Below are 16,062 nucleotides of genomic sequence, written 5' to 3'. Positions count from 1 at the left end.
ACTGTTTGCTGTTAATGAGAGAGACTGTGAATGACTGTTAGAAGAGGTATTGATAACGATGTAGGCTCCAGTAAAAAAAATGTACTGACAAGAAGTCTGCGTCATACCCGGTAACCCTGTTTGATGTTCTAATATCACATGGTAGTTAACTGGAAAACGGGAAACGATTGGCATGCAAGAGTAGAGTAATATTGCATCATGTTTGGTTTGGTACCATCTCATGAAATCTGTGTCACTTGTACAGATACGGAACCAGAGCGAAAAGTAAACTCCTTCCCCTTATAATGAATTTCGTCTCTGAAGATATACAGAAAAAGACCTTCATGATACCTCAGAGACTAGCAGTTCAGCGGTTCTGTGACATCAAAGGTGAACATAATAAACCTTATTACATCAGGGCTCAAGAAAACAGATGGCGAGCCGCAGAAAACCAGTCGTTTGCTCACCGTGCATTTTGATCGAGACGATGTACTTGAGGCTCCTAGAACTTTGGACACGGAAAAGTCAGCAAGACAGAATGAACTACTGTCTTTTGTCTAGATCAACGATTGTATGAAGTATACGTATCCGAAATTCATCCTCGTACTTGACTCATTTAATTCTTCTATTGACGAACGAAATTTAAATCGATGATTATATACGAAAATTGGCGATATGTATATTTCAATCACAGCCAAACATATGATATAACTGGAGTCAGATCTCCTGCCAAGAAAACTTCCATCGAACATCAGTGGATGTTGTCTACATAGACTTCTGCAAAGCATTTGATAAGGTTCGAACAAATAGACTGCTCTTGAAGCTGGAAAATCTAGGCGTCGCCGGACCTTTCCTAAAATGGCTTAAAAATTTTCTAGTAGGTGGTAAACAGAAAGTAAAAATAAATTCTAGGTATTTCACCAATGTCTAACACTTACAGAGCTATTTATTTTGAGGATTTATTTACCGCTACAACCCAATTTTACTATATGCTGATGGTGTGAAAATCTGGTAATAAATGACTAGAGACGCAGATGTACGAGCACTTCGAGCGGATTTAAATATTGTAATTAGGTGATTTAAAGAGTGACTGATGACTACGAACGCGGCAAAATGTGTTTATATGCGTTTTGGGGATACAAAGGTAAATATACACAGCACAGGGGAAGCGTCTTTACTTGTGGTCTTGTCTAACAAGGATCTTCGGCTGACAGAGTCTTTATTTTAAAACCACGGTCCACTGTCGGGAAGCTGCAGCTGAGGAGTTAAGAAATCTTTGGGCTTTAGAACAGACATTCACCAAGTTAGATATTAGCATGTTCACTACCGTGAACACAACCTTCTCAAGCCTTAGCTTGAGAATTGCATTCAGGATGCAAGCTCATGCTTTAAAGGTGAATCCGGTATACTGGAAAGAGTACAGGGGGCAGATACCTGCGCCATTTCAGAACTATGGGGTTAACCACACAAGTAGCGGCTTGAAAAGCTAGACCTACTTACTCCTATCGTAGATTTAGAGGTGATCTGATTGTTATATAAAATACTGAGAAATGATTTTGAACCCAATATGCCTTCTATTTTTCTTTCCACTAGATAGAGATATCTCAGACGATATAGTAGGCGCGTGGAAGAGCCAAGAACGAACAAAGTACCCGTGGCATAATGGTTTTCACATTGCGTCATCAATTCTTGGAACCTGTTACTCGAAGTGGCGGTGCTCGCACCTTCACTTGACTCATTCAAAAGAAGGCTAGACACTCACAGAAGTTTGCTAGAAAAGAAATAACAGAGGCCATAAGCCTTCTGTATTACTACACAAATTTTTAATCTGCTTCTTAGATATTGGGTACTGAACACTCATAATTTCAAGGTCAGTCCGAGGCACCCTTGTTTTTTGTACCTTTTGGATATCGTTTATGTCCTGTAAAACACGTTATTAGAGAGCTTGCTTATATTTGACTTTTTATTTGTAAGATTGCATTGCACCTCGGCTTCTTTATTTTCTCCGTTTTATATGGTATCTTATTGAGCCTGGTCACTCGATCGAATTCGATCTCGAGATATTTGAGAAAACTAACACTTGTTCTTCTCTTTCAGATTTTTCTATTGCCTAGTTGATAGTTGCTCTCTGAACAATTCACTTGTATTTCCCATACGACGTATTTGCTAACATAGCCTAACTGACAACTCAGAATTACATTAGTAGGATGACGGGGACCGACGAGGAATTGAAGGAAGCTGCTGAAATGGATCATCATCATTTCGTCAAAACTCTGTCAGCTTTTAGGTTTTTTGGGTATGATTTGATGCACATATTTCACAATTGTATGCAGTCCACATCTTCTTAAAAGAGTCGAACGCTCGCGAGCTTATTATTACTCGTTACCGTCTACTCACCATAAACTTATTCGTGAATTTGATGATAACCTCAAAAAGGTTGAGGAATGCATCCTGCACAACAATGATTTAATAGCCAGCATTATTAAGCATTCCGCTCCAGACATTTTCAACGGGGAACATGTAGGTTGACTGTGATTAACGTTAATTTTGTTATCAAGGCTTGTGAGTTGAATGGCACAGTTGGTTCATCAAACGGAACAGATTTAGATAACAGTCACGCGGTCGGTCCCCGGGAAAAAATTGGTCCTTTTGCATTTACAAATACAGAAATGGATAAAGTTCGATCAGCTTTAAAACAATTTGTAAGAGATTGGTCAGCTGAAGGAAAACCAGAGCGGGATATATGTTATCAATTTGTACTTAATGATGTTTTAGAACTGTTTAACCCAAAGAAAGTGTAAGTTTGTAACCAACAATTATATTTTTAATTATTATTTTAAGTAATTATAAAATTTCAAACCATGCAATTTTAAAGTGGAATATTTGAATTTTATTTCAGTGCGAAAATCTTGTTAAGTATATCGACATGACCTTATTTTCGCCAACTACAGTTCATTCCAAATATTACAAGTTCCTTCTAGTTGTCGGTGAATGTAGATACTCGCGGAAATAGCTGTTAACTATGTTTGCTAAACTTGTAGAACGTAGTATGTAGGGCACTACTGAATAAGTACAAACATCTATTACATTCAAAGGTTGATAATCACGAGATGCCATATTCTTCCAGGTGAAACATTTGCAAAAAATGATAAGAATAATCTAAACGTCATTTCTAAACCATGCTGTTACCAAACATTTGATATAAATCTACATCAGATCTATTAGCTATCGAGATGGGCTAAACCCATGTTCATAGTAAATGGACAGATTCTGCTCTTTTCCAATAGGGTATAATGGGATCCTTGCTCATTTTACTAGCCAACTGTTTTAATGACCATCTTGTTTGCTTTGTTTGTTTCTATCACTGCGGGTATTTTCAGTGTTAAAGATTGAGTCACGTGTACAGTGGATTTTGTTGCTCTATGTCCAGTAATGTAGGCTGCAGTGCACCAATTAAAGTACGGCTTTCAACCAGCCATTCTCAGGTTCGAACCCGGCGTCACCCAATAGTTCAAATACCTGGTTGGTATAATAAACCTCTGCGTAAATTGTGTGGCTCAAGACCGAGCACATAAACCAGCACATGTTAATTTAGCCACGTTATTGTTAACCGCCCAGGTTTTTAGAACGAATCTCCCAATCCTAAAGAACTAGGTTTCACAACGATAGGACGGCCAATATTGTTCATGTAGAGGTCTTTAACGTTTTCAAGTTACAAATACAGCGTGCCTTAGTGCATTATATACGCGTAATGCTTATTTACTAACTAATTTCTTTCGGTTTATCCAATTTTCTTACTAAAGCTGTCATTTTACCTCCGGGATTAGTGAACAAAATTCAACATGGTTAGTTTTGGTTATAAACAGGACTTTACCATACTGTTTCTTGTTTTAGAAATCCTGCAAACGTCAACATCCTAGTCCCAGGGGCTGGCCTTGGTCGATTGGCTTGGGAACTTGCTCATCTTGGCTACACATGCCAAGGAAATGAATGGAGCTTGTACATGCTTATTCCAGCTTATTTTATTCTAAACACGTATGTTGTTAAGCATATATTTATTTTGACCAGCATTATTTTATTTCATAATTTATTGCAAAATAACATCTTACAGTCGAATGTATGAGGTTAGTCGGTCTAAATGTTTGTTAGTAAATGTAGTGGTACCTGATAATTTGAATATTTTCTCCAAATTCTGCTCTTATTATTATTAAGTTTTATTAAAAAATTAGGTGAGATCATATTATACCATCTGTGTGAGTGAAAGTGGGTAGTTAATCAGACTTAAACTCTGACTTATTATTCAAGGACTTTCAACATTACAATTTAGCATAATTTATGCTGTCCAGGAGGCTGATAATATCATTTTTTCTAAAAGAAATAGGTGGAAGATTCTCATCATCCCTAGTCCTTTTCCAACTCCATTATTCCTTATTTCCAGTAATGATTGCTACTTTGCGTTTATCTATTTTCGTAATCATCACTAACGCTTCTGTTTCGAAATTCACTGCTAAATTCTCAAGGTGGTTGTTTTAAAGGTTGAAGTTCTCGATCTTCATTTATAAAGCGTATTTCAGTATCCAAAATCCGAATTGCAACTCAGGAATGTGTCCTGTGTTTGCAACACGCTGATGCAAAGTCTAAGTGTAACTAATTATTGTAACCAGTTAATAGCAACCTACTAAAGGAGTTTTCCGAAAATTTAGTTATCAGTTTCACGGACTAAGTCCATTTGACGACAACGGAGAATCTAAGAACAAAATGTTACATTTTTAAAAATTGGTTCTAAGTTGTTCTACTGTTCAGTAAAACAACAGTAGATATTTGTAGCTGTAGCGCGATTGTCCACTTCTTACTTTCTACTCATATAATCCTTGGCTGTGTTTCAGATGAGATTCACTGTGTTTTCCAACTAACCATGCTATTCCTAATCGAAAATGTCAAACATGCAAATGTGGTCACTGACTTGAAATGTTAGCTGAGAGGTGATGACTTTTGTTAATGTTCAAGACAGTCAGTTTTCAACCGAATAGTTATAGGTTTAAACCTCGACACCTGATTGCATCAGGTATTATAAGTCGTCTTACGCTAAAAATGGTGTAACTTAAAACCAAATGTATGTAGACCTGTATGAGTTATGCTTAAATCATATGATTCAGTATTCATCAATAGTGAACATCGAGGCAAATACAAAGGGGCGTTTGAAGGTTTCTTTCGAAAATTTAACTCTTCAAATCAATATCTCTGATATTCCTCCAATTTCGGTGTGTAGTAGATGGTTTTAAGGTTTAATTGAATGGTCTACTCAGTTTGTGATTGTTAAGATAGTGATTCGAATTCTTATCAATCGATCGTGTGAAATGATATTACTTTTGCTGATTAATGACTCACCATACTGAATTACTAAAACAAGCCTGCAAACTGTTGAGCGGAATAAGTTTCCTTATGTAGTATAATGGCCTGGCACGGTCGACAGTGGGGAGAGTCAGCTCACTGTAGAAATGCTCTCAAGTGGACACGTATATACAACCACTGCCAGGGAAGTCCTACTCACTGCCTTCTCGCAACATTACTGCTGTTTACGAAATCGAGAGGACGAATAGCGAATGTCCGTCACTTTAACAGGGTTAGTAGACACGGAGAGTCCACCTATAGGAGTTGGAATACCCTCATTCCAAACTAATCATGCACATGTGCTCCATGATCCTGAAGGAACAAATGGCGTATGAACCAATCGTTGTTCACCGACTACCATGGGACTGCATCTCCTGACGTTGCTCAACTACCTTATGGATTAGACATTTATGTCGAAGGCCCGGGGTGCGGCCTCCTAAGAAAACCACCTGTTTCGATTTGGGCACCCGGATAGTATCTCAGCCCTCACACATATCGAATGATTTATTTTGTGCCTCCTTGTACCGGTGTTTATATGGTTAAATAAAATAAATAACCTATTGCTTCTGGTTTCACATTGTCTACGGATTACTAAGTGGTCTTTGTATTTGCAAACTTTCATATTGATTTTCCTACATTTTCAGATGCAAACAAGTTAATGAGTATAAATTATATCCATGGATCGGTCAATTTTGTAATAATATGTCACGTAAAGATCAAATAACCCCTGTTCATTTCCCTGATGTATGTCCAGCAGATTTACCTGCTAATGTTCAATTTTCTATGGCAGCTGGAGATTTCGTTGAAATTTATACTGATCCAAGTATGTGTGTTTTTGTTTGTTAGTGTATACCGATACATGAAATTGCTCTAATTATAATTGTCCTTCTTTACAAAAGTAAACAAAAGAAGAAACAACACTGATACCAGAATATAATAAATTCATTGTAGTTCGTTGTTTTCCCTTCAGTTACATACAAGTTGATATGCTTAGTTATTTCGAATTGTCAACATAGATTACCAAACAGCACGAAACTTATGTCAAGGGTTTCTTATTGACTACTTCCAACCACCATCCTATCTCAACATAATGCACACAATGTCGAGTCTCCTAGAATAGTGGCCACATTGCAAATTGATCGATAGAATGTGGTCTGCACTAAGAAGGACCTGATACACATGACATTGATCACTATCCAGTGTTCAGTCAACTATAAACAGCATAGTTTACAATTTGAAGAAGGGAACTGTTCATAAAGATTATTTTGTTTAGAATATAAATGAAATTGTAATCTAAGTTTATAATAGGGTTTTTGTGAATGTTTAGAGTGATTATTCTAAAAATTTATTATTTTAGAAAATCAACATCTTAATTCGAGACTTTTGGTAGTATTTTGTTTTCTGAGGTATATAGTTTAATTGTGGATTCTTTATTGTCGTTCTGGACAACATCAGCGCCTAATTCATATATAGTTATTCCACATGTGTTTTGTTAATCTGTCATGACAGCCTTGTTTGTGATTGATAGTTTTCTTAGATTTTGTTGTCTTCATTTGTCCTTTCATTCATGTCAGCTGTTCTGTTCGGTTACCGTTTAACCTTAAGATCTATTAAACTCTCCCGTATAGGTTAATGGATTAGATTTGTGTCGATGCGTGTATTGATTGCTCATTGGTTTGAATGTAATGCTTCGATGAAATTTATATCCAAGGTTATTGACGTACAGTGATATCAATGATTACATATCATTTTGATGGTGTTTCAGTCCTTTAGATACCTTTTTGATGAAATTGCGGAGTAGCGATTCTTACGGAAGACGGATAAAGTATGAATGTTTTTCAACTTTTTGTGTACCAAGAGTACTTCATTGGGTTTTCGCCCTTCTGAATAGTGTGTGTTTAATAACCTCTTTATGTTTTGTTGCATTGTTACCGTTGTAGGTTAACATTTGACCTTTGAAGTCCTTCTTCCTGTACCACTTGTGTTAGCAAATATTTAAGATAGTATCTCTTACGTCGCATAACAAAATTTGGGGCTTTAAGGAAGGCAATATTTGAGTTGAACTTACTAGAATATGATTATAATTAACGGGAAAGTATTAGAAATGTCCAAACTATTTCTTTTATCAAGTCAAATAAAGGTTACAAACCACCGACTCTGACTGTGAAACGTGGCATTTTGAAAATAGAGTATATTCATGGGTTGCTGGTATTCATTCTCACGTGTCTTCAAATAAATTTTTTGAAACATCAAGTTAGAAATTCTAAGGTTATACGCATAGTACTACGTTGGTATGGCAAACCGATTGACGAGATAGTGAATCATTATCGACTGAGATACCTAGGACATGTATTATATATGGCCATCCACCGACTACCTCGACGGGCAATGATGACTGGTGTAGAAGTTGTTTGCAGGAAAAATAGGGGCGGCCAAACCAAGATGTGGGATCAGTCTTTGGAGTCAGTGACTGTTGGACTAAGGCATATAGGTAGGTGGAGACCACCTGACTGGGGTCCGTGTGATTATCGTAGCCAATGCTTAAAGAATGAATGACATAGCTCAGAGTCGTTCACTGTAGCTTATGTGCGTTCACACTTTGTTTTCCCTTAAACCCTAAGTATTAAACTCTACAAATACTTTTTATTTCACTAGATTCATATTTTCTCGAACAGTGTGTTCGATGTCTAATCTTTTCTGTTACCACATTTACTACTTTTGGATTTGCCGTGACAGTGTTATCTTAATGTTTTAATAGGGTATATCAACTCGAATGAATGTAGACATGTGCTAGGTTCTGTATTGTATTTCACTGACTAAGTATTCTTTAACCCTGACCTCAAACAGTTACAAAAACCCCTTTTATAACTTTAAATTCTAGTTTGATTTATATTTCAAATAAATTACTCTTTTTGAACAATTCTTTCCTTTAAATTGCAAGTTATTTTGATCATTCAAAATGACTAAACATATTCACTTTTATGTAGTTGAAAGGAAAACAACAAACTATAATCAATTTTTTTAATCCTCTATTCAATATCCCTGTTGTTTTGTTTGAACAACTTCTATATCGTCTATCGTTAGTTTGTGTTGTACAGTGATGATCTCACTTTCGATGATGAGTGGTATAGGTATTACATGCTGATTTTTACTCGTTTAGTAAAATCCATTTTCTTAACTGTCTCTTTAAACAGAATTGGCATAGCACTGATAAGTTGGATGGTGATTAACCAAGTTTCATATAAAGGGGCACCTCTTCTAGAAACCAGTTAAGAACCACACACTGTCTTAGTCTTTTAAACTGACGTCATTCCAATTTTGAATTATTTAACGAACATTTTATTTCTATTTATTTATTTGTTTAAACACATAAACATTAGTACAAGGAGGCACAAAATAGATATGCACAACATAAATCATTCGATATGTGTGAGCGCTAAGATGCTGCCCGGGTGCCCGAATCGAAACAGCTGGTTTTCTTAGGAGGCCACACCCTGAGCCTTTAACATAAATGTCTAATCCATAAGGTAGTTGAGCAACGTCAGGAGATGCAGTCCCATGGTAGTCGGTGAACAACGATTGGTTCATACGCCATTTGTTCCTTCAGGATCATGGAGCACATATGCATGATTAGTTTGGAATGAGGGTATTCCAACTCCTATAGGTGGACTCTCCGTGTCTACTAACCCTGTTAAAGTGACGGACATTCGCTATTCGTCCTCTCGATTTCGTAAACAGCAGTAATGTTGCGAGAAGGCAGTGAGTAGGACTTCCCTGGCAGTGGTTGTGTGTACGTGGCCATGTGAGAACATTTCGAGAGGGAGAGCTGACTCTCCCCATTCTCGGCCATACCAGGGCATTTGTTGGCTTTGTTTCTAAGTCAATAAACTAAGTCTTTTTAAACGATATCATTATGAGAACAATTTATTCTACTTCCCGTCCTTCTTTCCACTTCATTCTGAAATCATTAATACTTATTGGTTTTGTGCTTAATTTTTTTCCTGATTTAAACACAGATACATGGGATTGTATAGCCACTGTGTTTTTCATTGACACAGCACATAATATTCTTAGTTATTTGGATACCATTTGGCGTATACTTAAACCTGGCGGTTATTGGATCAATTTTGGTATGTATAAGTTCATGCACTACAAAGATATTCATTTATTAGATATACAAGTTTTTATGTAGTCAGTTGGCTTTTAACGAGACACATGTGTTTGTTGGAAAGCCTAATGATTCTGCCCAACATCCCCTTAAAATATCATAAGTACGGTATGGTACGGGCCTGAGAACATATGATGATTGGCTAATCGAGTTATTATTATTTCACCAATTTTTATATTATTTAGTCACCCCTTTCTACTTATTGAATTTCTAGTTTGAAGAAGTTTGACCATTAGTCTAAGTGACCTAATATGGTTCGTGTTATTTCCTTGTTACTAAGGGCTTAGAGACAGTCAAAACAAGAGGCTTTGAACAATTCACATTTCATCCTGAATTATCTCTTTGTAGTACAGGTGTATCCAATCTTTGTGTTCTTCTAAATTCTAATTTTCTGAATTGTTCGTGTCCCTTTTTTCTCTTTTCAAATTTATTTCATTGGATTATACTCCTTGAATTACATCTTCGAACCCTAATCTTACCTCTATCACTATGGGATTTGAATCGACAATTGTATCTGTGTGCTAATGTGGTATGGTAACTCGAACTGATGTACGTACGTACGAAGTTCTACGTTGTTGCTGACTGACTGATGTTTTTTTGTAAATTCGACTAGTCAGAAATACCTGTTATTTGATATATCTTGCCTGTCTTTAAAAAAATGTAGAACCTGGTGCAGGTAATCGTTAGCCATATTTTCTATTTTTCTTTTCACCACAGTGATTAGGAACCGCTATCATTTTAAGTATAGGAGAATGAATGATTGTGTCAGTTATAGTAGAAATATAAAAAATATAAGTGTAAAATAATGAATGAAGTTGACGAATGAAAGTTAGTTATAGAATGATATTAAATTCAATGTTAAGAATCACATAGACGGTGAATCGTGCGTGTACCATTGCTGAACCCATCCTAAATCATTCTATTTAAAACCTGTAACTCGTGATTTACAGTTGTGGTGCACATAGATCTCAAACTGGAAGTGAATAACCTCTTCTAACATGTTCAGCATTACAATTCTGGTTTGATTATGACTGATCATACGTAACGTGTCCTAATCACTTCAGTTGTTGAAGCTTCACAGGTAATTTCCTGTCTTTTCTGAGTAACTTACATAGAGAAGCAACTCAACTAAGCAAATATTCTATTAACTTAGATATATAAGAATAGCAAAGCAGACTGTAAGGGTTATGTACCTAAGTAATCAAATGTAAACTGATTAAGTTCTATGTTATATTCTGTTATGTTATCTTTCAATGAAATGCTCGTATATGTGTCGTACATATGTCGTTTTAAATATATAGTTTTAATAATGTTTAACAATTTGAGTTCTATTAGCTGAAAACCGGATAGTAGCATTAACTTCCATATTCAAGTACTCGGTGAATAAGCATTTTTTTGTGTGTTGATCGTCACTGTTTATCACCATTGCACTCGTCTGGAAAGTTATAAATAAAACGAAATGCCTCGTGCTCTGAATCTCACTACTAATTACAAACATTATCGAGGAACTTGCCCAAAGTTAGTTTGTATGTCAACTAAAAGTGATTAAATTTAGTTCTGAATATTAACGATAGAAAAATATAAACCTTTACTATAATAAAGTACAGGCTAATATACCTAGCCAGATTTGCAGGTCGCATTTGTTACAGACTAATGTCAGCTGTACTTTCATTTAAAGCCATGGAACATTGAAGACATTTCGTCCTTGTAACGAGATTCCTTAATAGTCCCCATCTTCACTGATTAAATCCAAGATCAGGCCTAGCAGAAAATCCCTAATCATTGGAACTACTGGATTGTCCAATTACATTATATGATCATCACTTTATTTCACAAATCGATTACAGTCTGGATCATACAATTAGACGTTCACCCATTGGTTCTAGTGTTTAGAGATTTTCCGCATGACGTAAAGGTTTTGAATTCAAATCCATTTGTGGGGTCACAAGTTCCCACATGTGAACAGTTTGATACTAGAATAAAACACCTGTTTTATGTCTTGTAGTTTTCAGTGATACTCCACGACCAATCTGTGATAAATACAATCTATAAGTTAAACCACTCCCACAAAACCTGTTCAACCAGAATTTAAGATAGGTTGTTTTTAATAAGGACTAGTGACATTGATAAAGTCTTTCGAACTTTGCTATGTTTGAAGAGATTGTAAGATCCTCTAAAATCGGCAAACGGAATGAAGGATCAGCAACACAACAACAAGATTAGCTAAACTACTCACTGTGCCCCGGCTCTGTCAACTAGAAGGAGAAAACCAGAATCACCCAAGGGAAAAGCATATTCTACAAGCAGTTGGAAACACGGATGAACAGGCACACAACTTAAGTACATATATACAGTATAAAAATGTCATTGGGGAATATCATGAAATAGCGTATTAAAAGAGGAAACAGACCAATGACATTTCGAATCCTTCCAAGTGGGAAATACAAAATAAAGGTAAAAGTGAGCGCTTTTTGGCACGAAAATTGAAAGTTCAAATTTCCGAGATTGAGCATCCTCGAAAAACTTAATTAGCTTAGAGCTAAAGTTTTTGAACTTACAATTTACTTGTTGAAAAACTAAGCCTTTTAACTATTAAATTATCAGTTCTTTGCATGTACTACTTATATCCACATAAGTAGTATATAACGATAGTCAGACAGAATGTATTTCAGTAGAAGATCAAGAGGGAAAGAACGGAAACGGAGAGAAATTAGTATGAAAATGCATAAACAATGAAATTTTAGACGATGAAATGAGATTTGCAAATTAACTATTTACTGTATGGTTCTCAGATTTTATTGAGATGTTTTGTAATTTTATGCTCAAATACATTCAGTTGTCCTCATTTGTGTTTTTGTTCACTACAATAATAGTAATGAATATTCTGAACAGTACATACCTATGTTTTTGTGTAATCATTCTATGTAATTCCTTGTTTTTGTATAATATTTGTATCATTTTATATTTTAGGTCCATTATTATATCATTTCTCTGATATACCTGGTGAAGATTCTTTAGAATTAAGTTATACAGAACTTCGTTTAGCTATTAAACGATTAGGTTTTGAAATTGTGGTAAGATATAATTTAGTTTTTTACAATGATGCAATAATATAATTATAACTAAGTTGATTGGTTTTTGTGATTTTGTTCAATATTTATATGTAACGATTTATTATGTTTGTTATAGTTTACATCACAGACTAACTATTCAGACAGTTATTGAAAAGCAGGAGATATTGGACAATTATTTGGTTCAAGTGTGGAATCCCTCAGCAATGAGGATCCATGACTATGACAGGAATCAAACCCAAAACTGTTAGACCTCACTTCAAGCGCTTAACCTTAAGGTAACCGTATAAGCCATTGAATGGTAACTTAGTGGTCCGGAGATTAATTGCTCTCTTTCTCTCTTGGTCTTATGATCCTGGATTCGATCCATAAAGAGATAACTATCCAGTACCATTTGGTTTCTCATGGTTGTTCAACATTAGTCTGTGATATAAAATCACAAGATTCTTCAATCTCCACAGCCATCCTATACTAATATTCATTATGTATAGAATATTTTTTTGAAATATGTAAATTAGTTCAATGCATCGGAAAGCTGACAAACTGTCATTAAATTTACTTAGTCTAAATTTCCAGTGCCAATCAAATGAGCGAAAATATATTATTATTGGACATCTTCAGAAGTGTTGGTCATTTTCACATTTGTGCACCCTGATACGTTCCCCAAATGCCCTGGTACGGCCGAGAGCGGGAAGAGTTAGCTCTCCCACTCAAAATGCTCTCAAGTGGACACGTATATACAACCACTGCCAGGGAAGTCCTACTCACTGCCTTCTCGTGGCACCGGTGTTGTTTACAAAATTGAGAGAACGAAAAGCGAATATCAACTCGGGAATGCAGGACATGCAGTTGACGAGTTCCAAATAGAACAAAACGCGCGTCAAACAGGATTATACTGCTAGCCACTATCCATCTTTGCTTAGAAAGCTTGTGATTTAAGGCTATACCGAGGCGATCTGCAGATGATACCAACATGAGACTGATCAGTTTCAGTTTTAAAGACATCAATGGGAAAATACAAGTAAAAGAACACCAAGTGAATTTAAACTTCACCTCATTGCACAAGCAGGTATCTATCAGGACTCAGTAGCTAAGTGGATAACGCGTTGGTGTTTAAAGCAAACGGTACTAGATTTGAGTCCTGGAGTGAACATCAAATCTAGGATACAGGTAAATCTAGTTGTCGAGTCTCATATAGGACGAAACGCACGTCCTTCTTTCCACTGCCAGCTACTATCCATCTTTATTTATAATAATGTTTATTCTGTTTTGATAATCATTTATTCTCATTATCTTTTTTCTTTAAAATTATTTTATTATAAAATTTAGCGTGAAAAATCTAATATTCAATGTGGTTATACACAAAATTCATCATCAATGCTATCATATAATTATAATTGTGTATATGGTTTATTTCGTAAACCATTTATAACAACAATATCACCAACAACTGAAACGAATGTAACAAAATTAATGTCAACATTGAATACGACTACTTCAACTATCAATGATATGGAATAATTACACAATTTTATATAACAAACCCTGCCAATCAAAACATTCTTATTATAAGCAAGTAATTGTTTTGATGTTCATTTCAAGGTGTTCAAGATTTGATAATAAAAATTTGTTATTTTTTTTCTAGGTTTTTAACTTTGCAGTCGTTCTTTTTTTTTCCTTTCAAAATGGTATTACATAACTCATTAGATCCAGTTTATCCATTGTATTCTTATCTGAGTTAATAAGCATTCAATACAGTATATGAAAGTGTTGTAGTGCCTTTGTTTAAATGATTAGACTGTTGTGTATTTGAACAACAACGATTAATTATCATTCATCTTTGATCGATGTATTTTGATTATAAAGTATATATACAAATGTATAAGATTGTTCTTATCTTTATATCATGATTGTTTATTGAAAATAATGTTGAGTTATAAAATATAATGTGAATACGTTGTCAATTATAAGGTTGTGAAGATCATGCGAGTGGTATCGTGGATGCACATTACTGAGAAATCCTACAATAGGATGAAATAGCCATTCAGTGCTTTTAGGTTTGCAATACTGATCTAACATCAATCGATTTATGATCTCGATTGACTATGTTGTCAACATTAAACAAAATTCTTGAATAATATACGACTAAAATATAAAATGACAATGTGAACTGAAATAATGAAGTTATTAGGAATATTCAATAATCGAAAAAATATCTGATAAACATTATTGGAAGATTTCTCAATTATTTTACACCATAAAATTTTTTCCAAAAATAAAAACGACAAAATGATAAACGTGAGCTGGAAACAATTACGACACGAGAGGTTACAGCTACTAATAGTTGAGGTATGGAAAAATGATGGCGAGTTATTGGTCTGTCACGAATCCATGGTAAAAGAATGTGTACAGGTGTGTGTGTGTGGAGGAACTCACACTATCATGTCTGTATGTGGATGATGGGGTTGTTGTTGGTGATTTCAAAATCGCCTGCGACCGCCGGGAGTCGAACCCGGATCGACTGCTTGGAAGGCAGCCATGATAGCCACTACACCACGGTCGCGACTATTCCTACACCTCACACTGAATCCGCAACTACAACTACAACTAACACCCACTCGCAAACAAATCATGCATGCATTCACGCACACACACTATATCATTCACTCCGAAAACGATCACCAACCCTACCTCCAACTCTGTCCGATCATCTCCGACTGTCTCGAACTAACTGTCCAACAGCACCGACAGACACCACCACCTACAACGTGCCAACATCAGCAATATCGTCAACACTATGCACTATGTGTCCAGCTGAAATACACCACATCACAACTTTGCCTGACCAAACTGCACAAAGCACAATTTTTCATGTGCACTCTCTCCATCGACACCAACACGTGAATTATCCAGTCAGACGCATTCTATTGGACGAGCAATCGAGGTGAAAATATCTACAGATGAATGTCACAATAATCGGCAAGACATGTGAGTTGGTGATCGGACGGAAACTCGCTGTTCATCTACCGCATCGTCAACAAAGCACAGTATCGAATTGAGAAGCACACTGACTATGGTTGTGAGCAATCACACAATCAGTCGGTTCTATCCTCACCTGTGTTACACACTGGTTCTAGTGTACCGCTTCACATGTGTCCCGGTGTGGCTTTGTGTGTAGTGCACATGTAGTCCCCCAATCCACACACAATCGCCTCATCATTGTGTGTGTGCATACATGCTTGCAAACATGATTGTGCACATGATCGACCCATTCACTGAACGTCATTCAGAATCCTGTCTGTTCACTCGAGTCAGTGGCGATCCACACTTCAGTCTGTTCGTCTCTTGAAATATCGTTTCAATTGTCGTCAACTTGTCAATCCGAGAGAAGATATCTGAGTCGCAAGCACTTTCAACGTGCTTGTGTGATTGGATGGGAGAGGATGAGAGAAT

General features: G+C 36.0%; 1 protein-coding gene across 2 annotated transcripts; it reads left to right on the top strand.

Moving 5' to 3' along the window:
• The first annotated feature begins 1,859 nt into the window (after positions 1–1,859).
• On the top strand, positions 1,860–15,184 carry CARNMT1_1 (Carnosine N-methyltransferase). 2 transcript variants are annotated; one of them, XM_012941423.3, is made up of 9 exons: positions 1,860–1,902; positions 2,077–2,275; positions 2,313–2,499; positions 2,538–2,776; positions 3,874–4,014; positions 6,015–6,193; positions 9,387–9,500; positions 12,509–12,612; positions 13,939–15,184. In XM_012941423.3, exons 2-9 carry the CDS (start codon positions 2,187–2,189, stop codon positions 14,128–14,130), a joined length of 1,245 nt encoding a protein of 414 aa, XP_012796877.1. In that variant the 5' UTR covers positions 1,860–1,902; positions 2,077–2,186; the 3' UTR covers positions 14,131–15,184. The 2 variants fall into 2 exon arrangements, with proteins under 2 accessions (XP_012796877.1, XP_051065183.1); XM_051217743.1 differs by adding an exon at positions 3,783–3,824 and having other exon boundaries at positions 2,077–2,499; positions 6,015–9,500.
• The last annotated feature ends 878 nt before the right edge of the window (positions 15,185–16,062 follow it).

This window comes from Schistosoma haematobium, chromosome 5 (assembly GCF_000699445.3).
Source record: "Schistosoma haematobium chromosome 5, whole genome shotgun sequence".
NCBI classification, from domain to species: domain Eukaryota; kingdom Metazoa; phylum Platyhelminthes; class Trematoda; order Strigeidida; family Schistosomatidae; genus Schistosoma; species Schistosoma haematobium.
The sequence above is the reverse complement of the archived record's forward strand: the minus strand, read 5'-3'. Positions and strand labels throughout refer to the sequence as shown.

Bases quoted from the DNA above. Each gene is read 5' to 3' on its own strand.
- CARNMT1_1 (XM_012941423.3), top strand. From the start codon at position 2,187: ATGACGGGGACCGACGAGGAATTGAAGGAAGCTGCTGAAATGGATCAT. The intron at 2,777-3,873 runs GTAAGTTTGTAA...TTCTTGTTTTAG, and splicing joins CTGTTTAACCCAAAGAAAGT to AAATCCTGCAAACGTCAACA. The intron at 4,015-6,014 runs GTATGTTGTTAA...CTACATTTTCAG, and splicing joins GCTTATTTTATTCTAAACAC to ATGCAAACAAGTTAATGAGT.